General features: G+C 42.6%; 1 protein-coding gene across 4 annotated transcripts in view; it reads right to left on the bottom strand.

Annotated features, from left to right (window-relative positions):
• The window catches only part of MARF1 (meiosis regulator and mRNA stability factor 1), a 444,629-nt gene that overhangs the window by 343,058 nt on the left and 75,581 nt on the right, over positions 1 to 25,990 (bottom strand). For all 4 annotated transcript variants that reach the window (XM_040356921.1, XM_040356923.1, XM_040356922.1 and 1 more), the window contains exons 4-7: positions 18,232 to 18,400; positions 17,908 to 18,134; positions 14,655 to 14,772; positions 10,385 to 10,557 (exon numbers count right to left, since the gene is read on the bottom strand). In XM_040356921.1, the coding sequence (XP_040212855.1) occupies positions 10,385 to 10,557; positions 14,655 to 14,772; positions 17,908 to 18,134; positions 18,232 to 18,400 (687 nt within the window). The remainder of the gene's footprint in view (positions 1 to 10,384; positions 10,558 to 14,654; positions 14,773 to 17,907; positions 18,135 to 18,231; positions 18,401 to 25,990) is intronic.

Genomic DNA, 25,990 nt, shown 5'->3' with positions numbered 1-25,990 from the left:
GTGGATTTTTGGTACCTGATAAATGACAGGGGTTGTGGTGGATTCTGATATGAGGTAGGTTGTATATTTTTTGCCAAGAATTCCCAAATCTGCTCCCTTTTCACATACTTTGTCAATTGCCTTTTATAGAGGGGTGCTTTTAAGTTTCTCATGCGTATTGGGTACTTGTAGCAGATTTTCCATTTCTGTCTCATAATCTGTTTTGTTAAGTATAACTAATCCCCCCCCCCCCCTTATCTGCTGGTCTGATGACCACCCCCTTCTTTTGCCCAATTTGTTTGATAGTTCTCCAAATGTTTGTCACCTCTGCGTGGTTTCTCTTCAAGATGTTTAATGTCCTCCTCCACCATTTTTTTGAAAGCCCCCAGGCATTGGTTTCCAGGTGTTTGAGGGTTGTAAATTGATTTATTCTTCAGTGTGGTCTGTATGTATACTGATGGTTCCAATATTCGTTGATCTGTGTTAATGGCAAAATGTTTAAGGTGGTTTCCTCAAATATTTGTAAATCTATGTAGGTATAAATTTTATTCGGAGCCTTGTCAGGTGCAAACTTTAGGCCAAGATCTAGGGCTTTCCATTATTCATCCATGAAGGTGGCATTGCTAAGGTTATAAATTCCCTCTCCTAATACTCCCTTTGCCTTTTTCTTCTGCCCCCCTCTCTTCCCTCTGGTACGTCTCCTTTTTAGCCAAGAACAAGTAAACATCAAACAGGACATGGAAAGTCTGCTCAGACAATTAAAACACACTCTAGAGAAGCAGCTAAGAGTCTGGTGGGACATAGCCACTCTAGAGACCTATGTAAGGAAGAAAAAGACACCCAGAAGACTCAGGTGGGACATTAATCCCAATGACCACTTCAACGAACCAGCACTTACAGAGAAATGATACCAATTTTTTAACAAGTGTGAAATCGACTTATTGCAAACAATTATAAAAAGGAGACAATTCAAAAGCAGAGGGATTGAGACCCATATAGTGGAGCTACAAAACTCCCTGCTCCCCTTTTCAAGCAAACCAGATTATAAGGAAAAAGAAACACAACTGCAAGACAGTATAAAGGAATATGACCTAGAAATACAAACTAAGAAGCAGAAGAAATTCAAGCGAGATGTTCGATTATAAGAATAATAAAGTTTACAAATGGCAGGCAGAGGAAGAATGTCCTTTTGAATTGGATGAAAACTCTGTGGATGACGGCTCAAGTAAAGACATGGAAGACATGGGGAATGATGGGGAATTCGATAGACCACGACTAAGATTTGAAGTCTCCCCAGAACCAGAACTAAGAATCCTGCCAAGATATAGCCAGCACCCTGGATCACGGAAAGACACAAGAGATCAATGACGCCATCAAGAACCGGCTGGAGCTTATAACAGATTTCCCACTACTCCAAGGAGACACAGATCTCCCCCTACAAGAAATGGGGGCTGGAGACAAAATACATCACAACCTGTAAGAAGGTTTGAACAAAGGGAGAATAGGGGTTTTCCCAGAGGAGGCTACAACAGAGCTCCTGGGAGATGGCAACCCAAGGTCACATACAAGAATCCTCGATGGAGAGGACAAACTTGGAACCGGGGGGGGGGGGGGGAGCCACCAGAGGGGAGAATACACCAAGAGACAGAGAGGACAGGAACCCCAGGACCAGCGGACCCACCGCAATCAGGAAACGAATAGGAGAACAGGGAGTACCCAGGAGTGGGAGAGGATCAATACATCAACAGACTGGCACGCAGAAAGAGGAGACGTACCAGAGGGAAGAGAGGGGGGCAAAAGAAAAATGCAAAGTGAGTATTAGGAGAGGGAATTTTTAACCTTAGCAATGCCACCTTCACGGATGAAGAATGGAAAGCCCTAGATCTTGGCCTAAAGTTTGCACCTGACAAGGCTCTGAATAAATTTTATACCTACATAGATTTACAAAAGTTTATGAGGAAACTGAACCTTAAACATTTTGCCATCAACACAGATCAACGAATATTGGAACCATCAGTATACATACAGACCACACTGAAGAATAAAGCAATTTGCAACCCTCAAACACCTGAAAACCAATGCCTGGGGGCTTTAAAAAAAAATGGTGGAGGAGGACATTAAACATCTTGAAAAGAAACCACGCAGAGGTGACAAAAACATTTGGAGAACTATCAAACAAATTGGGGAAAAGAAGGGGGTGGTCATCAGACCAGCAGATAGGGGGGGGGGGGGGGGACTAGTTATACTTAACAAAACGGATTATGAGACAGAAAAGGAAAACCTACTACAAGTACCCAATACGTATGAGAAACTTAAAAGCAACCCTGCACCCCTCTATAAAAAGGCAATTAACAAAGTATGTGAAAAAGGGAGCAGATTTGGTAATTCTTAGCAAAAAAGAGGCAACCTACCTCATATCAGAATCCACCACAACCCCTGTCATTTATCAGGTACCAAAAATTCACAAGAGACATGAAAAACCGCCTGGCAGACCCATCGTAAGTGGCATCAACTCGATTTTTTCCAGATTGGGAGAATACTTAGACCAGTTCTTAAAACCCTTAGTGACCAAAGGAAGATCCCACTTAAAAGATAGCACGCAGCTAATGGTGGAACTCCAGGGCATCACGGACACAGAAAATCTTTTATTGGCTACTATTGATGTAGACTCCTTATACACCAGTATCAGACAACCAGATGGTCTAAAACGGGGATATGCAATTAGCGGACCTCCAGCTGTTGCAGAACTACAAATCCCATGAGGCATAGCAAGGCTCTGACAGCCACGAGCATGACACCCAGAGGCAGAGGCATGATGGGATTTGTAGTTTTGCAACATCTGGAGGTCCGCTAATTGCATATCCCTGGTCTAAAAGGAGATGACAGAGATGAGACCAGAACAAATCGCGTTCATCTTGGAGGGACTTAAAATGGCCATGGAGAACAACCATTTCTGGTACAAAAAGGAGTTCTATGTACAGAAGAAAGGAGTAGCTATGGGGGCACGCTACGCTCCTAGTGTAGTAAACCTATTTATGGACATGTGGGAGGAGGAATACATATATTACAAGAAAATACCCCAACTTAAACTCTATAGATGGTACATTGATGACCCAATAATTTTATGGAACGGAACAGCTGAATCCCTGGAAAGTTTTATGCAACAACAGACACGGCATAACTTTTACAGGCAAATGGCATACACAGAATATTGACTATCTGGATCTCCAAATTTTTAAGGATAGGAGGTGAACTATGCACAAAAACCTTCAAGAAGACAGACCAAAACGGGTACATACCCACGTCCAGTTGCCACCACCCGAAGTGGATAGGAAACATACCCAAAGGGCAATTGTTAAGAATAAGGAGAAACTGCCACCGGGTGGAAGATTGATATTCAGGCTGATGTTCTCATTAAGAGATTTAGAGAAAAGGGTTATAAACAAGACCTATTGTCCAAACTGGAAGAGAACATTCGAGACATGGATAGGGGAGCTTTGCTTAACATAAAGCCACATCAAACATCATCTATGGACCTAGCCTTTATCACAGAATATAGTAACCAATACCAACAACTGGAACGAATTTAAAACAAATACTGGCCCATCTTGAAGGAGGACAGAACCCTAGCCACATTACTGCCAAAACAACCAAGGTTCATCTACCGTAAGGCACCCACACTGAGAATGTACTTGACCCCCCAACACAGGTGAACATCGGTCCAGAACTCAAAAGGTTCTATAGATGTCAAAGGTGCCTTCCCTGCAAAACCAATAGACCATAGCCTCGAAGAAGAACAACGTTCAAGTCTCATGTGTTTAACAGAATTCCATATCAAAGAATTAATCACATGTAACAGTACACATGTGACTTAGGTTATAGAATGTCCCTGCAGGCTCCAATATGTTGGTCGTACCACCAGACCCTTACGCGTTAGAATAAGACAACACATTAAAAATATCCGTAAGGGATTCCCAAAACAGTCTTTCCAGACACTTCAAAGAAATGCACCACAAAGATCCATCTTGCCTTACCTTCTATGGGGTCGATATCATTAAAGACCACTGGAGGGAGGGGGGGGGGGGACAACAAGAAGATCCAGGTCTCACAAAATGAGACCCGCTGGATACACAGGTTGGGGTCCCTAGCCCCAGGCCTCAACCTGGATATCGACCTCAACTGCTTTATTTCAAATTTCTAATTTACAACAATTTATTGACCCTTCTCCACCCTTTTTACCACCACTATGCCCCTCCTTTAGGGAAGATCCGAAGGACCCACTCCAGCTCCATGCTAGACACAGGGTATCAGTTACTTCCTTGTATATGCCTTATACCACTCCTCATGAAACCCAACAAACTAGTTTTCAATGGTTAATCTTTACACATATACGGACCCTCTAATCATATTACCTTGACGCCATTTCTTCAGGTTTTTTATCCTATCTGGTATCCGATAGGGAGGTTTTTAGAGATTCGCATTTCACTAATTTAATTTATTTGTTTACGTATAAATTAATTAAAGTATACATGTTTCTCTAAAGGGATACTCCTTGTTTGGGGAATCCATGATTTTAGGATCGTCTTAAGAATTTATATATATTTTTTCTATAGTCATATAGACCCAAAGTCACATAGGGGATATCTTGTTTTGATTAGATTCCTGCTAATCCTCATTGGACATTGGTCCCTCTTGGGTCCTATTATGCTGTGGATTGGGTATGCTATTCGACATATCCATCCCACAGCCATATGTCTACAAGTTTTTTCGCAGGATCCTATAGCCCTATGCTTGCATGTCTTCATACAGGATAACACCAAACTGGTTTTATTTACATATATTTTTTTGTGATGGTTTCTACTGATATAATATATCTTTTAGCCACCAAATGTAATAATTGTATAAATAACAGATTTTTATTTTAGCAGGGGTTTCCACCTTCCTTTGAATTCAATTATGTATGCCATGAATTGTATTTTATTATCTTAGACAGCGGTATGTGTTTGTCCCAATTCCTAGTTTTGGCATTACCAAGGGTTAATGGAGGGAGGGTCCCCCACATCCACGGGAACCAACAAATCCCCAGCCCAATTCAAATTAATAAATCCTTCCCCCGGGAGGAGGGACACACCTGCCACGGTGTATAAGGTTACGTACGTGCGGTGCTTGCATCACCTTTGAGAAAGTCACATGACAAAACGCGTCAGTTGACCTATACGCAAGTACGTTCCTACGCACGCTCGCCAAACGTCCCAGCCGACACTGAGGGCTGTGGAGGAAAACAGCGGCGCGGTCAGCTGTTACTAACTACAGCCCGCACGGGACAGACGGCCAGCTCTGCATATCTCTGTTCTATCTGGTGGGACCCAGTGTTATCTGGAACCACAACCTGTCATTTTTATTTTTTATTTAAATAAATTATCCTTTGGAGCCTTTTTTATACATATTACACTATGTGTATTTAATTTTTTTCATTTGAGTGACATATTGCACAACCGCCGCCAGAGACACTCCCTTTTTGTCTCTGAGAAGCCGCACGGAGGGCAGACACCGCTTGTAATCCAATAGAGAGCACTGTGCAACAAGAGGAAGCAAGGTACCATCACCAACTGCCTTTCACCCCATCTGGGGTAGCTACATATGGTGAGTGGGGACCTATGAGGGGGGAGCACAAAAGTCACCTACTATTGGACTGCGTGAGACCGGCACTAAGTCACTTCATCACTACCTGTCAAAAGCCTATCAGTGATTGCATCTGTGTATTTTGAACCCTGGCCCATTTATCTTTGCAAGTTTCATTACCAGATTAATATGGATTAGTGGCATCCGTAGTGTATATCCACTCATTTCTGTCCTTACAGTTGTGGAGTAGATTCTCTTGAGGATTGAGAATAGACTTTTCACCATTATTTGTGCTATTATTACCAGGACTTTTTATTTGCACCTTTTATAAATTTTCTGTGTTTGCTTGCAATATTATAGCGCTGGATTATGCTTTTTGGTTACTTGGGAGACCTTGAGAACTGATAGCCTAGAGTTATATTAGGGTGTTTGTCACTTATTATTGATTACACACAGTTGCAGCCATATCCAGCTACTTGCTGGCCTGCACAGGATCCTGACCACATACACAGGAACGCATTTTTTAATATATATTTTTTCCACATGATACCTGGAAACCAACGGAGGCTGGTGATCCAGGCGTAGCCATTATTTGGCAATCACTATTTATTTTATATAAATATATTTTTTTGTGTTTGTTCGCATTAATATAGCGCTGGATTATGCCTCATGGTTTTTGGGAGGCATTAGGAATTAATAGCCTATAGTTATATTGGGGAGTTTGTTACACAGCTTTGATCACACACGGTACAGGCATATCCAGCTACCTGCTGGCCTGCACAGGATCCTGACCACACACAAATTTCTAAATATATATATATATTTTCCACTTTTTTTATCATATATCTTTTTCTTTGCACATGTTACCTGGAAACCAGCGGAGGCTGGTGGTCCAGGCTTAGCCATCTTTTGGCACACATTTAATCAAATTTTTACCAGTTTTTGCTTAGTGGGTGTTCACAGGGTGTCCATATACCATTGGACTTAGCCCTATCATAGGTCACCCGACAGACACATTGTCTTTGGGAACACACATTCTTTACATTTGACCCTCTGATCGCTAATAGCAGCGCCACATTCCCTCTCTTGTTTCATCATTTTAGGCAGCAGCTTTTCATCATTTACCCTTAGCGCGGATTCTCTTGATTTTTCAAAGTGGTTAATAATGGCTTTAACATTGATTGTCCACGATAAGTTTTCAGAAATGCATGTTCCCAAAAATTTAAAGGTAAGAGATCCGGTCCACGCACACGTTTTTACTAAAAAGCGGTGCTGGCTTAGGCCTGTTCCTTCTGAAATCTACAAAAAGTTCCTTTGTTTTTCCTGTGTTTAGGATCAGGTTATTCAATGTACACCATTCCACGATCCTTTCAGCCTCACTCCTGTAATGCTACTCATCATCTCCAGTGATACAACAGATTACTGTAGTGTCATCGGCAAACAACTACACTATTGGTCTTATAACAGGGGGTGCAGTCATAGGTCTATAGCAGGGGACTTAACACAACCCTGCGGTGCTCCAGTACTTATCCACCTGTACAACTTACCAAATTTGACCACCTGTGAGTTATGGACCAAAAAAATCCCTTATCCAAAAAAGGGCGGTTAATCCAATTTTTGCATTTTTTAAAACAATCTGTAATGATGGTATTAAAAAGGCAGAGCTGTAATCAATAAAACATCCTTATGCAGCATTCGGGAAACTACATATGTCCAAGTGGCCCATGCAGTGCTAAAGCCATCACATCTTCTGTGCTTCTATTTGCCCTATACGCAAACTGATGAGGCTGTAAACTACCCGGTAATCTAGTTTTGATACATTTCAAGACCAACCTCTCAAAGCACTTCATTAGTACTGAGGTCAGTGCTATTGGTCTATAATCGTCTAAACTTCCCACAGTTGACTTTTTGGGAATTGGAATAATAGTGGCTGATTTTAAACATGCCGGAACAGCAGATGATGGTGATCGATTAAAGATCTTGGCAAAGACTCCAGCTAATTGATCAGTACAGGCCTTAACTACTCTCCCAGGGATTCCATCTGGACCCAATTTCCTCGCATTTGTAGCCTTAAACACCTGCCTCACCTCATTCCTTTATAGTGAGTGTACAGTTTTCAGAACCTAAAGGACACCCCATTATCCTGGTTTGGCAACACAACTTCAAACCGTGCGAATAACCTATTTAAAGTGGTTGTAAACCCTTTACAACCACTTTGCCTACAGGTAAGCCTAGATTAAGGCTTACCTGTAGGTGCTTGAAATATCTTCTAAACCTCCACGGGTTAGAAGATACTTACAAAAATCACGGGCACCAATGTCTATGGCACATGTGCTGTAAACAACGGCGCAGGCGCACTTAGGCAACGGCGATCATGCCATGACTGGCGGCTCCCACGCGCATGGGCGACGTCATCGCAGCTCTGGCCAATCACAGCGTTGCAGCTGCGATACCCAGAAGTAACACCCGGGAGAGATGTCAGACACCCGAGCGGTGAACAAGGGCGGCCACGGGGGCTTCGATCTGAAATAAGTATTACATAATGAGCTAGTATTCTATGCATACTAGCTCATTATGCCTTTGTCTTGCAGGTGGTGCAATCGTTTCCATCAAAATAGTCCTCGATTTTCTTTATAGGCCAATTTGGCTTCTTTTATGCCTCTTTTTAGATTAGCTCTCGCAATACTATATATTGCTTTATCACCCTGAATGCTCCATTCCGTTTCCTAAGTAAACTCTATTTCCCTTGTCATCCAGGGTTTCCGATTTAAAAAGACCCAAATGAGTTTATCCTCAGTATCATTGTCCACACAAGTTTTTATATAGTCCAGAACCGTTTCTGTATACATATCTAAATCCTGTTGCTCAAATTTGATCTTTCTAAACAATCCTGTAGCTGCAAGACAGAGCCCTCTTGCCAAATTCTGCTTATTATTTTCCACTCTGGAGCGATTTTCTGCCCAATAGGAATATATGCTGGAATAAGGAATCAAGGAAGGTGGTCTGACTGACCCAGATGGGATAGTGGAATGGCTCTGTAGGCCTGCTTAATATTGGAATACACCATATCCAATATATTTTCACCTCTTCACTTTATTGAAATCACCTGCAACTACCAAAACCCCATTAGGATGTGCACGTTTATACTTGCCTATGAGATTTGACAAAATATCAAGAGCCACTGCAGTATCCGAATCTGGCGGTATATATACACTGCAATAATGATCACCACTGTAAATTCTCTGGGTAAATAAAAAGGTCTACACTTCACCAGCATAAATTCCAAATCTGGCGAACAAGAAGTGTTCGCCAGAGAACCCTGTAGCCTCCCAGGATGATAACGAGGATCTGGCCACCGGACCCAGTGTCTCTACCCCCCCCGGTAAGCACAGCGCCTAGAGGCGGAAACTCATCCCCAGCCCACCAGTAGTCAGCCCTGTCCCCCAGGACCCACCAATGGCACACTTCTACCCCATATGAAGGGGAAAAAAGCCTTGGCCTGTGTCTGAAACAAAAAAAACCCTAAAAAGGGGAGAGGGGGACATTTATTCCCCATACCAGGACCAAGTGGTCACCAATCCAGACAGAACCTCCTCGCCACTGAAGTGGGGGGGCTGTCAGCCATGAGGGACTCTGCGACTCGAGCTGAGACCCGGCCGTATGCAAGATCGTGAGACATTTAACTCGCAGGGCCAGCCCCCATTCAGTGGGCTATGTTGCAGCCGACCTAGCGCATAGCTGCCATCTGCACGCGCTCACTGGCCAGACAGGAGTGACCACTGGATCGAATGTCCAGCCTGATTTTAGATCTCATAGGCAAAATCCCAGAAAGTAAATAATTGCCAGGACTAGAGATCCCAGCAGGGAACTAGGTCCTGGACTAGCCAGAAAAAAAAAATCTGAAGGCCTATAGCAGAGGGGGGTGTATATCACCTAGGACTGCTCATGGGCGTAGCTAAGTATTTTTTTCTGCCTAGTGTCCTACTCCTGTAGGGGGCGATCTAACCCCATGGTTCTGAGGAAGGCTGTGTCTGTCAATGAACGAAAAAAAAAAAACACTGAAGTACTTCCTATATGGGAGGGGTTATATAGGGGATCAATTCCTGTGGTTTACCAGTGTCCATTTACCTGGAGAGGAGTATAAACCAGCAGGTAATGATTAGCACGAATGTGTTCCATGATGTATGGAAAAAAGAAAAAACTATTATGTTGCAGCCTATATTGTTACAATTGCCATACTAGTTGCATCTTATTTCAAGCCCTTAAAGCGGTTGTAAACCCGCATCAAATTTTTTTTTCTCCTGTAAGGCAAAAGTCATAATGAGCTAATATGCACCGCCGCGGCGCATTGCGAGGGGAATATCTCCTAAACCGTGCAGGTTTAGGAAATTTTTTTTTCTCCTGTAAGGCAAAAGTCATAATGAGCTAATATGCACCGCCGCGGCGCATTGCGAGGGGAATATCTCCTAAACCGTGCAGGTTTAGGAGATATTCTCCTTACCTACAGGTAAGCCTTGTTATAGGCTTACCTGTAGGTAAAAGTAAAAAAAGTGGGTTTACAACCACTTTAAAAATTAGCAAAAAAAAAAACCTGTACTAAACATTTGGTGTGGCAACAAATTATCTGGTACAAATGCTAACATTTAGGGCTGCAGAGAATTCAAAATGAATATCCCTCAAATTATTTTCCTTGCCTAAATTTGAACAGCATCAAGAAAGAAGATAGATACTCATGTACAACCTTGGGTAGTACAAAAAAAAAAAAAAAAAAAAAAAAACTTACCTGTGGTTTGAGGGGTAACCTGGGTGGAAGGTTAGAGATAAACTCTTCAAAGCGAATAAGTTCATGAGCATGGTGAAGCAACGCTTCAGAGGCTTGATTCTTATGTACAAGTATTATATGGAAGCCATGCCTGTGACGCAGGTCACTCAATTCAAGAGCAAAATTGACATCAGCTAGAAAACCAAAGCAAAAAAAAAAAGTCAAAACGGATCATTTCCTTGACCTTCCATTACTTAACTGATGTGTCAGAATTGTCAGGAAGTTTGCATTCTTTCCTGATAGTTTGCCCTCAACATTAACACACACACGCTAGGTTTCATAAATTTTGCATTGCAGTGTGTTTCACATGTCAAATCAAGCTTCCAGTTAGATGGATGACAGAAATAAAACAAATCATATTATACAGTCATGGCCAAAATTGTCGGCACCCCAGATATTTTTCCAGAAAAACAAGTATTTCTCACAGAAAAGTTTTGCAGTAACACATGTTTTGCTGTACACATGTTTATTTCCTTTGTGTGTATTGGAAAAAAACAAAAAAAGCAAAAATTGGACATAATGTCACACAAAACCCCAAAAATAGGCTGCTCAAAATTCTTGGCACCCTTTCAAAATTGTGCATAAATAAGATAAAAAAGAGAGAAGTTCACTTAGTCTTTTGTATTTTGTGTCACACCAAGCATGGACAACAGAAAGAAGAAGAGAACTGTGGACTTAAGAACCAAAATTGTGGAAAAATATCAACAATTTCAAGGTTACAAGTCCATCTCCAGAGATCTAGATTTGCCTTTGTCCACAGTGCGCAACATTATCAAGAAGTTTGCAACCCATGGCATTGTAGCTGATCTTTCTGGGCATGGACGGAAGTGAAACATTTATGAAAGGTTGCAACGCAGGATAGTCCGGATGGTGGCTAAGCAGCCCCAAAGAAATTCAAGCTGTCCTGCAGGCACAGGGAGCATCAGTGTCAGCGCGAACTATCTGTCGACATTTAAATGAAATTAAATGCTGTGGCAGGAGACCCAGAAGGAACCCACTGCTGACAGACATTAAAAAGCAAGACTACAATTTGCCAAAATGTAATTGAGTAAGCCAAAATCCTTTTGGGAAAACGTCTTGTGGACAGATGAGACCAAGATAGAGCTTTTTGGTAAAGCACATCATTCTGTTTACTGAAAACTAGGGTTGTCCTGATACAGATACTAGTATCGGTACCGATACCAAGCATTTCCACAAGTACTCAGGGAAAATGCCCCGATCATGCTTCACCTAATACCCGACTGTCCCTGTATACTCCTCCAGTTCCCCCATCCGTGCTGCCGCTGTCCTCCTCCGTTTTTCTGCACTCCCCCTCCGCGCTCCGTGTCCCCCCTCCATGCTGCTGCTCTCCCCCTCCATATCCACCTCCACTCTTGATCCTGACAGAGGGGGCGGAGGTAGTGATCACTGACTCTGTCCATTCATACAACTGAAACATCGTAACCTGTGTTTACGATGCTTCAGTTTATGAACGGAGAGGAGCTGCTGTCTCCTGTCCATTCATTTTCAGTGCAGCTGAGAAAGGTACTGGGGAATCTGTGTCCTTTGTCCCTTTCTCTGTCTCAAAAGGGGAGATATCAAGGGTCTACTAAGACCCCCAATTTCATTCCAAAGCCCCCAACAGGGCAAAAAAAAAAAAGAAGAAGGACACGGACACCATCCACGCCTCTGATTTTCCAGAAAAATTTCTGGGGTGCCAACAATTTTAGCCATGACTGTATAGTATAATAAAATTACATGGACTGACCAGGGGCAGACTGACAACTCATGAAGCCCCTGGGCAATAGGAGATCCTGGGGCCCCCTTCCCCCCGTTATCCTGACCACAAGACATCGAGACTTTGTGTGGGTCAATCAAGACACACCCGGAACAAATTATTTTCGTTTCAATTGACTTCAATGGGGAAACTCACTTTGATATGTGAGCACTTTGGATTACAAGCATTCTCCTGGAACGGATTATGCTTGCAATCCGAGGTTCCGCTGTAGAAGAAAAAAAAAAATTTATATATATATATATATATATATATATATATATTAGGGTTGTCCCGATACCACTTTTTTAAGACCGAGTACAAGTACCGATACTTTTTTCCAAGTACTCGCCGATACCGAATACCGATACTTTTTTTTTTTTTTTAATGTCATGTGACAGATGGGGACTGATAGGCGGCACTGACAGGTGGCTGGCACTGATAGGTGGCACTTGTGGGCACTGGTACATGGCACTGATAAGTGGCACTGGCTAATTTTACTTGCCGAGGACTGCTCTGCTGTCCATCCTGCTCTCCGCCCATTCTCAGCCCCCACTCGTCACTTTAAAAAAAAAAAAGTACCGGGTGAAGCATCGGGACATTTGCGCGAGTACAAGTACTCGCACAAATGCTCAGTATCGGTCCCGATACTAGTAACGGTATCGGGACAACGCTAATAACATGTATTGTGTGGGTGTAACATGTGTATTGTGTGGGTGTAACATGTGTATTGTGTGGGTGTAACATGTATTGTGTGTGCAACATGTGTATTGTGTGTGCAACATGTGTATTGTGTGTGTGTAACGTGTATTGTGTAACATGTATTGTGTGTGTGTGTGTAACATTAACATGTGTGTGTGTAACATGTGTAGTGTGTGTGTGTGTAACATGTGTCATGTGTGTGCATTGTATGTGCTTTGTGTGTCTTCTCCTGCATGGATCCTGGCTGTAGAAGTGGAGGAGAGCTGCCTTGTAGTGTTATGTCTAGGATCGAGGAATGGATCCCTCTTTGACAGCTGATGGGGAGGGGGTTGGTGTGTGTGTAAATCCTGCAGATCTCACTCATGACCAATAGAGCACACATCTCATTCATGACCAATACAGCACACAGTAAGCCATGCCCCCAACCCCTGTATCCACTTGTTACTGTGTTGTAACTTGCACAACAGACCTGCTCGGTGTCACTGCTGCATGATGAATGCTTCCTCCACCAGCTCTCCGCTGCTAAAGATAATAACCTCCCCCACCTCTGTTCACTGCACTGCGGCCTCTCTGGTGTACGAGGGGACGCTTGTACCGGCAAGAGCCTGTACAATGTCACAGGACCCCTCACCCGCCGCTACTCAGTCTGCTGTCTGCACTCTGCAGGAACTCATCCTCCGACAGCTGCACTATATGGTGCTCGCTGCTCGGAGATTACATGGAAAGGACACTTCACCATGGGGCGAACGCATACCCTGCACACATGGATCCAGGGACATTCAGTGCTCAGGAGCATCCGCACAATCACGGGAACCCATACAGCGCCACAGTGAGTCCTGCTCTCCGCCCCTCTTAGCACGCTCTCCGCCCCTTTTAAACCCCGCTCTCCGCCCCCACTCGTCACTTAAAAAAAAAAAAAGTATCGGGTTAAGCATCGGGAGCATTTGCGCGAGTACAAGTACTCGCGCAAATGCTCAGTATCGGTCCCGATACCGATACTAGTATCGGTATCGGGACAACCCTAATATATATATATATATATATATATATATATATATATATATATATATATATATATATATATATATATACACACACACACACATACATACATACATACACACTTGCATTAAAAAGTGCAACCATGGTATATTTCCACAATTAACGATTTCATAAATTAACACAGTATAACAGGTGCAAATGTCTTCACAGCTAAAAAAAAGTTTAATGAAAAAAAATATAAAAAGCTCTGTCCAGCATGTTACAAAAAGCCTACATAAAGCTTTTCATATAGAGCTAGTGCGGGAGGGTCATGGGCATGCTTTACATTTATTTTTATAATTTTTATTTACTTTATAGCATTTTAACTGACCAACCAATATAAGGTGGCATTCTTCCCACTGACCACCAATGTAATATACACACACACACACACACACACACACAAAACTGCAGTGATGACACACTGACCTGCTGATGTACACAAGGCAGGTCAGGTGGCCATCTCAGACATGACTCCACTGTCCTCACTCTGCAGCCTCCAGCTCTTATTTAACCTCATCAACTGCAGGCAGGGATGACATAGCTCACTGCCTCTGCGGTGCATAAAACGTCCCCTATCCTGCATGATAAGCTGTGGGCACATTCAGGGGTAGACTGAGCCGCTCATGGGATCACCCTAATGGCCCTTGGGCAGTGCCCGAATGGTCAGTCCGCAACTGGGACTGACAGATGCAAAGTAATAAGACATGCATTTATAAAATGGGAATTACTTACTGGAAACCAAAACCACAGTTGCTGGAGAAGTGTGGGTATCTGCAAACCTCCTTAAACTCTGTCGGAGTTTATCATCTGCAGCGTTCTTTGCTGTAGCATTGATGTGGGCAACTGTTACCTGTTAGATTGACAAGTAAACAAAAAAAAATTACCTCAACTCATTTGACATCTGTCATTCGGAGGTGGTTTGTACATTAAACAACTATTTAAAATTTAAAACTAGTATGATGTATAGTCCAATATCAAAATGCATGACATGCCAACTGAAAAACATGAAAAAAAACCTAGATACAGTGCATCCAAAAATATTCACAGCGTTTTGCTTTTTCCACATTTTGTTGTTGCATTACAGCCTTATTCCAAAATGGATTAAAGTGGAGTTGTACCGGGAAAAAAAACATAAATAAAATGTAAAAGTCAGCAGCTACAAATACTGCACCCGACTTACTTTTAATATTAGGACACTTACCTGTCCAGGGCACCCGAAGCCGATCTGTCCCTCAGCTCTCGGGTGGAGATGCCACCATCTTCGGTAAAGGAATCAAGGAAGTGAGGCCTTGTGGCTTCACTTACTTCTTTCCCAACTGCGCATGCGCGAGTCACGATGCGTGATCCCACTGGTCCCTGCTGTCTTCTGGGACCTGTGTGCAACTGCCAGAAGACAGGGGAGAGAAATGGGTGACGTGGCGACCTATGCCCAGAAGTGGGAGCAAATACCTGGATTACACAGGCATCTGCTCCCTCCTCCCCCCGAAAGATGCCAAATGTGACACCGGAGGGGGAGGATTCTGAAAAGCAGAACTTTCATTTTTGGGTGCAACTTCACTTTAAAATTATTTTCCTCAAAATTCTACAAACAATATCCCATAATGACAATGTGAAGTTGGTTTGAAATCTTTGCAAATGTATTTATTTTTAATAAAACCACACACACACACACACACACACACACATTAACAGCTATTGCCATGACACTCAATTGAGTTCAGATGCATCCCGTTTCAACTAGGACTGCAACCAACAATTTTTTTTCATAATCGATCAAAACAATAATCGGCCAACTAATCGATTAATCTATTAACCTAAAAAAAAAAAAAAAGTGGTGTATAATTGTGTTAATATGTAAAAGTATAAAAAAAAAAAAAAAAGGCAATTTATTCTTAAATATCTCTATGCAGTGTTAAATATAAAATAACCAACTATATGGTCAGGGAGCAAAATCTCTAATTCACTCTGAGAACAGATTAGATATACTGTATATACTATTAGGGCTCTTTTATACCGGGCGGATCAGTGATGATCCGCCCCGTGAACCTCCACTTGCCACTGTGCTGGGACCGCCCTGTTTTTTCTCCGCTCTCCCCCGGGGGGGGGGGGGGGGATCGGATGAACACAGACCGCCTGTCAGTGTTCACCCGATCACAGATGGAAAAATAGGGTTTTCCTCTGTCTGCAGAATCGAAGCATAGCAGAGCCGGGTAAGATCGGGTGTCAGCGGATGTTTATCCGCCGACACCCGCAATCTCATAGGGACCAATGTACGGTATGTCCCTTTTTCATCCATACACAGATGGATGGAAAAACGGACATACGGTCCACCAGTGTGAAAGAGCACTTAGAGAGGATGAATCTGGTAAATATCAGAAATGGAAAACTTCTTGGTCAAAGGAATTATGTAATGTGTTTAGGTCAGAAATTACATTCATTTTAAAACAATGTTAAAAGCAAGTGAAAAATTTCAACACACAATGTTTTCATTTAGCGAATGTACAAAGATTTTTCGTATTAATATTCGCCTGAAAATTGACCCATGTGGCCAGCATAAGGCTCAATGTAAACCTATGCAGTTTCGTTAAAAAAAAACAAAAAAAAAAACACAAAAAAAAAAACCACAAAAAAAACACACACACAAATTGCTGCAAAAATGCATTACATGCTTTATTGCAGCTTCTCCATTGAAGTATATTGAACCAAAAAAAAGGGCCAATTTTAGTTTATTTTTGTAACCCTATTATGTTACTGGCCGATTAACAGATTATGAAAATAGTAATCGATTTCATAATCGATTAGTTTCGGCCCTGGTTTCAACCGATTACCCCTGAGGCTGGGTTCACACTGGTAACACATGACAGTCATACGAATGCAGATCCAACTTTACCCTGCTACTTGAAGTCCGACAATACCAGGCACTGTATCTGGTATGAATCTTTAAGGATAACCCCTCGGCTATCTATCTATCTATCTATCTATACACACACACACACACACACACACACACACATATATACACGACCCTTTGTTTCCCCCCACAATTCATACCAGACCCTTATCTGAGCATGCAACCCGGCAGGTAAAGAAAGGGGGTGGGGACGAGTGAGACCCAAAGCATCCCACCCCCAAGTCAGATCAGTTAATTCTATGATCCAACTTTAATGAGATTCAATTGACTGAGAGAGGATCAAAGTCAGGCCAAAGTAGTGCAGGAAACTTTTTCAAAGTCGGATCGACTTGTGTTAAGATGGCTCTCATAGGGAACCATTCATTTATACACGTGACTTGTGCTCCCAATGGCAGAGCATTTGTCGTACCAGTGTGAACCCAGCCCGAGAGGTAAATTCAGTTGGATTGGACATGATTAGGAAAGGCACACACCTGTCTAGCAAAGGTCCCACAGTTAACAGTGCATGTCAGAACAAACCAAGCCTTGAAGTCCAAGGAATTGTCTGTTGACAGATTTGTATCGAGGCACCGAAAAAAAAAATTTTGCAGCATTGAAGGTACCAATGAGCACAGTGGTGTCAATCTGTAAATGGAAGCAGCTTGGAACCATCCTAGAGTGGGCCACCTGGCCAAACTGAGCAATTGAGAGAGAAGGGCCTTAGTCGGGGAGGGGACCAAGATTCCGATGGTCACTGAGACCATCGGGAGAATTAAAACTTTTAATGGAACCTTATGCCTCTTGAGGATTCTGGTTATGCAACCTCCTCTTAAAGAAATAACCACAAGGACGTTTCACCTTGTAGAATGACATGTCAGTTTTAATTTTATGGTTAATGTAGCAGAAGAAAAATTGGAAAAAAGCAGAATCCACATATTGACTCAGTGAATCTCCAATTTGACCTGGAAAATAGCTGGATGTTGGCGTGGAAAACATTTCCATTGTAGCTCCAAGTGATAACTAATCAGAAGGTGACATAGGATTAGGATAGTCATAAAAAAAAAAGAAAAATATATAAAAATATATTATTATTACCTGACAGTTATTTAGTTCCTCAATTACTTCCTTGTTTTCCTTACTGATGTCACAGACACAGATGAATTCTGCCTCTCTGTGACCTTTGAAAAAACGTTCGCGAATTCTCTTCACGACAGTTACAGCTGAGCGACCACTGGGCACAGAGCAGTTTTCAATGTCCCAAAACACACCAATAGGGGGAAGATTTTCCTGCACCTGTCCAGCAGATGACATCTCAGGGGCTCCTACAAAAATGCAACTTTATTAAAACCACAAGACACATTTAAGGTTCACTTTACTCGTAGAATGACAAAACAAACACACATGAAAAATTATGTTTACCACAATTTTGTGATGCTTTACAGAAATTCTTAGTTCGCATGATAAGCTTATCCTTCATGTTTCCCTGTGTTCCACACCCATTGCACAAGGGTAGTGCAGCAACCTGGGTGCTTGGAGGTGGAATATTGGGCCAAATTTTGTTTCCATCATTTACGCTACTGGTAGGTGGCTGCAGGAAGAGAATCCAAAAATTAAACACAAGCAGATTTTTCTCAAATCGTTTCAATTATGCTTGGCATTTTTAATGAAGCACATCCACAACTATATCAAAAGATACTGACCAAATGAAATTATGAACAAAATGAGTTGACAAGACTTAAACACAGCTCAATACATCAACACCAAAAAAAAGTTTTAAAACAACCCTTAAAAACGGGAGTAAACTCCCATGACTATATTAAGGCTTACCTAGAGGTATAGTAAATACTTGTATATGGGGCCAGCGATGTCACTGGCACTCTGAGGGCACAACATGCATGTCCTACTCCTTCAGAGTCCTGTGAATAGCAGCTCCCGCGCCCATGCACCGGAGTGATGTGCATGGCAGCCAATAAGACGGCTGGAGGATGTGAACCCGGAATGAAGACCGGGTGAAGATGAAAGCCCTGTCAGTGGTGACAGTGCATCGCTGGAGGGCTTCGTTGTCATTCAAGTTTCACATAATGAAATATGAAATGCATACTAGCACATTATAAAAAAAAAACAAAAAAACATTACCTTGCAGGAAGAAAAAAAAAAAAACACGGCAATTTAGTGCGAAAAATGTATACACACACAAAACTTGATATTTTAGAAATTTTTCAGAGAATATGAATGATAAACACAAAAACTTCTTTCACTCATGGTTAGTGTTCGGCTGACTCCATTTATTGTCAATCAACTGTGTTTACCCCTTTTTTATATCATAATGGCAACAGAAGCTACCCAAAATGACCCTAAACAGATGTTTACATACTCCCGTTCTTAATACTGTGTATTGCATCCTATAACATCAATAACAGCTTGAAGTATTTTGTGGATGAGGCATCTTAAAAATGGTAAAGCTGCCCATTCCTCCGGGCAAAAAGCCTCTAGTTCCTGTAAATTCTTGAACGTCCCCCCACCCAGGAGTTAGGCGGGGGCAGACCTTCATGCAGTAGCAGGTTTTTTTCGCAGGCTAGTCTTGCTTGCAAACCCAGGGACGCTTCTGTCCCCCAGACGGAGCCTTGTTGGCCTGGAAAGGTCTTCCCGCGGGTCCCGACTGACAAAAATACAGCTTTTGCGCGAAAAAAAAAATTTGGATTTTTGTACTCACCGTAAAATCCTTTTCTCCGAGTTCATGGACGGACATAGCATCTCATTTTTGACATTAGGGTATTTGCCTTCTATCAGGAGAGGACTAGGCAGAAAAGTATGTTAAGTGTTAAACATACATCAAAACTGTACAAGGTACAACACCTCTCCCTGCATCATGCAGCTCCGTTCATCAAAAGGCAGTACAAACCTATAAAAAAGGAGGGGTGGGTGCTGTGTCCGTACATGAACTCAGAGAAAAGTTTTTTACAGAAAGTACAAAAATCCTATTTTCTCTTTTGTTCATGGACGGACACAGCATCTTATTCTTGACATTTGGGAAGTCCCCAAGCAGTGTCAAAAACGAGGAGTGGGAACAGCAATCCAACCAACATCAACCCAAATAGAGCTCCCCAACAGAGGAGTTGCAACCTTAAACAGCCTGCAAAACCTTGAGGCCAAAGAAGGCATCCGCAGACGCATGCTGGTCAAACCAAGTAAACCTTAGTGAAAGTGTGAACAGACGACCAGGTCGCCGCCTTACACACCCGTGAGACCAATGCTTGCCGTCGGAAAATCCAGGGGCACCCATCGCCCCCTGAATGAATGCGCTGGGACAGGAAAAAGGGAAGGCGCCCGCCCTTTAAGGGCAGAAAAAAAAAAACTGCATTACACAATCTGTCTGATCCACCGAGATACGGTGGCCGATGAGACCGCCAGGCCTTCCTTTGGACCTGTCACCGACACAAACAGTAAGTCTGACTTCCTGAAACGGAGCCGTACCAAGTCCAAGGAATGAAAGCAACCTCTTGGAATGCAACGGCCGAGGACACAAGGATGAGGCACAATGTCCACATTTTGATAAAAAAAAAAAAAAAACCTGGGGAGGTAGCACCGCCTTATCCTTTTGGATGAATAAGTAGGGAGACTTGCAAGACAAGGCTGTCCACTCAAAAACACTCTGGTAGAGGTAACAGCCACCTGAAAGCTACTCACCAAGAAATCGCCTAAAGGGGAATCTCAATGTAAATCTCTCAAAAAAAAAAGTGGTTTCTGAAAACACCCCGTTACCAGATTCAATCTCACAAAGCCAGCAGTGATTGGACCGGAGGGGCTACATGTGGAACCCCTTGGACAAACGCACCCACCAGTGAATGAACCACCAAGAGTCGGGGAAGAAAACCAGCCAAGGCCGATATCTGCCCCTCAAATGGAGCGAAAAGCAAGTCTTAACCACTCCACACTGTCAAAAACAGCAGGATCCTGGAAGCCGAATATGTACGTGAACGCCACGCTATCTCCACACCTAGGGACGTAGGCCCTCCAAGTGCGATGGTTAATCATCCGAAGAGATGACTTTCGTGCCCTCAGCATGGTGGAAGCATCGAAACCGACGGGCTATGGTCACCAGGGACTGGCAAGCAGGAAGAAATGTATGACCTTGCGATACGAGGTCCTCTCGCATTGGCAGCCGCCAAGGAACATCCGCCACCAGTTGCACTAAAGCGGCGTACCAGGGACTTCTCCTAGAAGATGGCGGGGGAAGGGGGCGTTTTTACCCGACTGGGATCCAGCCCGTCGGCAGTTGATAGATCTCAGGATCAAAGTAGAGTAGAAAAAAAAAATAGAAAAAATCCACCGAGAGCCAGGTCCTCTCCTATGCTAGGCAGAAAAAAACCTGAGCTGCATGATGCAGGGAGAGGGGTTGTACCTAGAGGAACTTTTTTTTTTTTCTCCCGCTCAGTCAATAACCTTCTTGGTGACTCTCGTGGAAGATGGTCCCCCATCGTCTCCGAAGAAGTTTTAGCATCATCTGCGGATATACATTTCCTTTTTATTTTGATTGTTCATACTAAACTTTTTTTTTTTTTTTTTTTTTTTATTATTATTATTAGATGTATATTATCTATTTTTATAAGAGGTAATTTGAATTTTTCAATCAGAGACAATGATGAGGGAATACACAAATTGATTCCAGCGACCCTCCCCCCTTCCCCCACACCTAACCCCCCCCTCTCGTGACTCCACTATTGCTAATTTGTCCCAAGTGCTACTTGAACTTTCTATATCTCCCTCAGATTTTCCATGTATCCCCTAGTTTTTTTTAACTCGAACCAATTTACCCATTTACCCCTGTGATCGGCATTTTCCTCGTCCGCCCCGTCTTCCCACTCCTCCATCCTGTAGGTCTCCTCCACTGACTCCATCCACTCCCATACTTGTGGGCTTTCTGCTTCCCTCCACTTTTTTGGTATCAGACGTTTACCTGCGTTGAGTAGATGGGGAGTTAGTGATCTTTTATATTCTTTTATGCTCTCTTCCCCACCATGGAACAGAGCTACCCATGGGTCTTCTATTATGTCTTTCTTGGTTATTACCTTAATCAGTGGCAGAATTTTTTTCCAATAGTTTTTTATTACCGGGCAGTCCCACCATAGGTGTGCCATTGTCCCCTTTACTGTACACCCTCTCCAACATTCTGCTGACTGACCTTCTCTATATTTACTAGTTTTATCTGGGGTAGCATACCACCCCGTTAAGCATTTGAAGTTCATCTCAGCAGTCCTTACATCTAGTGCAGAGGAATGGGTCATTTTTATTATTCTTGTTACCGACGTATTCCCTCTAGGTGCCTCCAGTTCTCTTTCCCATTTTAGGATATATTTTGGGGTTTCTAACTCATCCCTTTTAAGCCAAAACCTATAGATTTTAGAGATGTTGCCTTTTGCACTGTCGGTTATGCAGAGTTTTTCAATCGATGTATACTCCTCACGTGGTCGGAGAGGTAGCGGGAGGCGCTTAATAAAAAGCGCCAACTGCATATATCGCCATTCATCCAGCCTCATGGATTCTATCTTTGCTTTAATTTCATGGAGTGCCAATATCTTACCCTTGTGAATTATATCCCTAAACTGTATTCTATTTTTAATCCAATTCCCTCCCACCCCTTCAGTCCCTGGTGCAAAATATTCATTATCTTTAAGGTCCATTGGTGGGGAGTTAAATTTTGATTTCAATTGTTTGTGAAGTCTATCCCAGACCCGTAGTGCATTAAATGTTATTGCATGTGTAGCAGTATCTAGTGTTCTATGTTGTGGTGGATTCCAAATTATTTGTCCCAGATGTGCCCGTGCAAGTGCACTTTCAATTTTAATCCATCTTTTGTCTAGATTTTCTTTGGCCCACTCTATAACCCGTGCGAGTACCGTTGCATCGTAATATTTTCTGATGTCTGGGACCGCAAGTCCACCCATTTTCTTATTCTGTTTTAGTACTTGAGCAGAAATCCTCTGTTTATTTTTCCAGATGCAATTCATCAGGAGGGAGTTTAATATGTTGATGAACGTCTGTGGCAGTGCTACTGGGACCATTTGAAATTTATAAATTATTTTTGGAACCAAGACCATTTTTACGACGTTTATCCTACCGAACCATGAGATTGGCCGATGATAAAAAGTTTTAATTTCTCGTTTAATTTCATTTAGCAGAGGGATATAGTTGACTCTGTACATTTTCTTTAAAGAATTTACGAGTTTTATGCCAAGGTAATTTATTTATTTTTTTCCCCAGGAGAAATTGAATGTCTTTTGGAGGTATAGTTTTTCCTCCTTAGGAATATTGACATTCAAGATCTCCGTCTTGGATACATTCATTTTAAAATTTGAGACCTCGCCATACTGTAAAATAATTTTCATTAGATTCGGAAGTGTGTTTCTGGGGCTACTTATGAAAAATAGGATATCGTCCGCGAAGGCGGCCAATTTGTGCTCTTCATCCCTGACTTTAGGTCCCATAATCTCGGAATTATTACGTATCGTTGCCAGTAGAGGTTCCAGCGAGAGAACGAAGAGGAGAGGGGACAGTGGACACCCCTGCCTAGTCCCATTCCTCATCTCTAGAGGAGTGGACAAGGACCCATTGATTTTAATCCTGGCGTATGGGTGATGGTAAAGCGTTTTAATCTGCCTCACCATCATCCGGCCTATGCCTATATCTTCTAGCGTTTGAATCATGAACCCCCAGTCTACCCTGTCAAACGCTTTTTCAGCGTCAACTGACAGGAATAGACCGGGGGATCCACTATCTTTAATTTGTCGCAGGAGAAGGAGAGCCCTAACCCCATTGTCCTTACCCTCTCTACCAGGTATGAAGCCCACCTGATCAGGGTGCACTATGGTCGTCATTAGCCCCTTCATGCGTTCGGCCAGAATCTTTGCATACAGCTTTGTATCTGCATTTAATAATGAGATGGGCCGGAAGACTGAGCAAAGTGTATTATCTTTTCCCTCTTTTTTTATAAACAGTAATTGTTGCTTCCAATGCCTCCCGGCTCATCTCATATTCAACCCCCAATCCATTAAAATAATGTCAGAGTCTAGGAATCAAAATGGTGCCAAACTTTTGCAGATACAATGTCGTAAAGCCATCCGGACCTGGACCCTTTTCCCCTTGGCAGAGTTTTTTAGAGCGATGCTCACCTCCTCCTCAGTTATAGGCACTTCTAATTTTGCGGTTACTTGGGCTTCTATCTTAGGTAAATTTGCTTTCTGTAGTATTGCTCTTATTTTGGCCTCTTTCTCTCTGGGGTTCCACTTCTTTTGTTGGACAGCATATAGATCTTGATAAGAGTTTCTAAAAACTTTGGCTATATCCCTCGTTGAGTTAGCCAATTCCCCATTCTTTTTTTGTATCTTTTCAATATAATTTGTTTTTTTTTTCTTTGTACCATTCTAGCTAAATGCTTACTGGGTTTGTTCCCCCAGATGTATCTTTCTCTGTCCCTTCTGTTAAGTAGTCTCCTTGTTTCTTGCTCTGAGAGTGCTCTATATTCATCTCTTTTAAGGGATAGTGCGTGGAGGGTTTCTCTTTTGACCCGGTGTTTTATGATCTTGTTCTAATTTATAGATTTCTCCTGTTAAAGTTTTTAGTTTCCTGGTACTTTCTTTTTCCTTGCTCCCTCAGCGATACAGATCCCTCTTACATACGCTTTATGAGCGTCCCAAAGGGATGCCCCTGAGATCCCCTCCGTATCATTCTCCCTAAAATAGAACTCTAGTTCCTTTTGAATTCTCCCTGCAACCTCTTCGTCTTCAAGGAGACTTTCATCTAATCTCCACGCCGGTGGATTTATTTGCTGTAGTGATATACTAATTCTTAAAGTTATAGGGGCGTGGTCCGAAATTGTCGTGATCTCGACCCCTGCATCGATTACCCTATCAAGTATAAAACAAAGTATCAAATAAATATAGAACCGTGGTTCAAATGATAAAACAGCGCTGTAAAAATTATTATAGTGAGTAGCCCTAACTAGAGCTTCTAGTAAGAATACAGGAGTGGTGTGCTGGGTGATCAAAGATAAGGTGAAAGTGCACCCTACACCCTATTCAAGAATCAATCACCAAATACTGTGAGAGTGCCCGCTTCTGAGATGCAGGCTTACCACAGCCTGCAAGAGGGACGTTTGAACTCTCAGGCACACCTTCCACTGTTCTTCAAATAACTGACGGTCAATCTCAGTGATGTTGCATGTAAACAAAAGAAAACACTAAGATAGTGAAATATTGCTATACAAATGCCCCATATACTGCTAAGGAGATCAATCCCCCTATGTAATTGCCCGTACAGAAAAAAAGTAAAGGAATGAACAAAAAGCAAGCCTGTTATCTCTGCTGTAGCCGCCATCCTCTAGACACCAGGGGCCGCACGAGTGCTTCTGACGCTGGTATAGTGGTGGATGGCTGTGGAACGCAGGAAGGCTTTCGTGTTGCGCTGTTGTAGCCACGCCCTGACGCGTTTCGTCACTTCCGACTTCGACAGAGGGCGTGGCTACACAGCGCTGTCACTATCCCTTTGTACCCCATCGGCGGCAGCTATTGGATGCGGGCAATCCGCCCTCCGGACATGATAGGTGCACACCGGACCGGAAGGAGGGGCAGACGTCAGCTGTGCCGTTTGGGGCTAGTAGGGAACCGTGGACAAGTATACAACTGCACTTTTAATCGAGCACTATGTCTCAAAACAAAAATAAAACAGCAAACTGGATGCATATGCCACTTATATCGCGGGGGAAATTATTTGTAAACAATTTCTGCAAACCAGAATGAGTTATTAAAAACGTATGTGTAGAAAAAAAGGAACGTAAAGAACTACACAAAACTAGGGCAAATCCGCCCAGCCAATCATAACGGACCTGGGCGTGAGTGATGCAAATTAATTTATGGGTCATGTAGTAAGTATCTGGAAGACGTGCTCTTTGCAGCCAATCATCTTAGGCTAGGGCGGGTTATTTCTGCAAAGCAGATTCAGTGGCATATATATTAGTTCAGACGGCCCAGACAGAGCACTACAGGTATAAGGAAATACTGTTAGTGTCCATGCTTATTTATGAGGGACCGAACAAAATAAACAATGGCCCAAAGGAGGTGGGTGCATAGATAAAATACAAAGAATATGTATGTCAATTATTGAAAAACTTTTCATTTAAGGC

This window comes from Rana temporaria, chromosome 6 (assembly GCF_905171775.1).
Source record: "Rana temporaria chromosome 6, aRanTem1.1, whole genome shotgun sequence".
In the NCBI taxonomy this organism is placed as follows: Eukaryota; Metazoa; Chordata; class Amphibia; order Anura; family Ranidae; genus Rana; species Rana temporaria.
The sequence above is the reverse complement of the archived record's forward strand: the minus strand, read 5'-3'. Positions and strand labels throughout refer to the sequence as shown.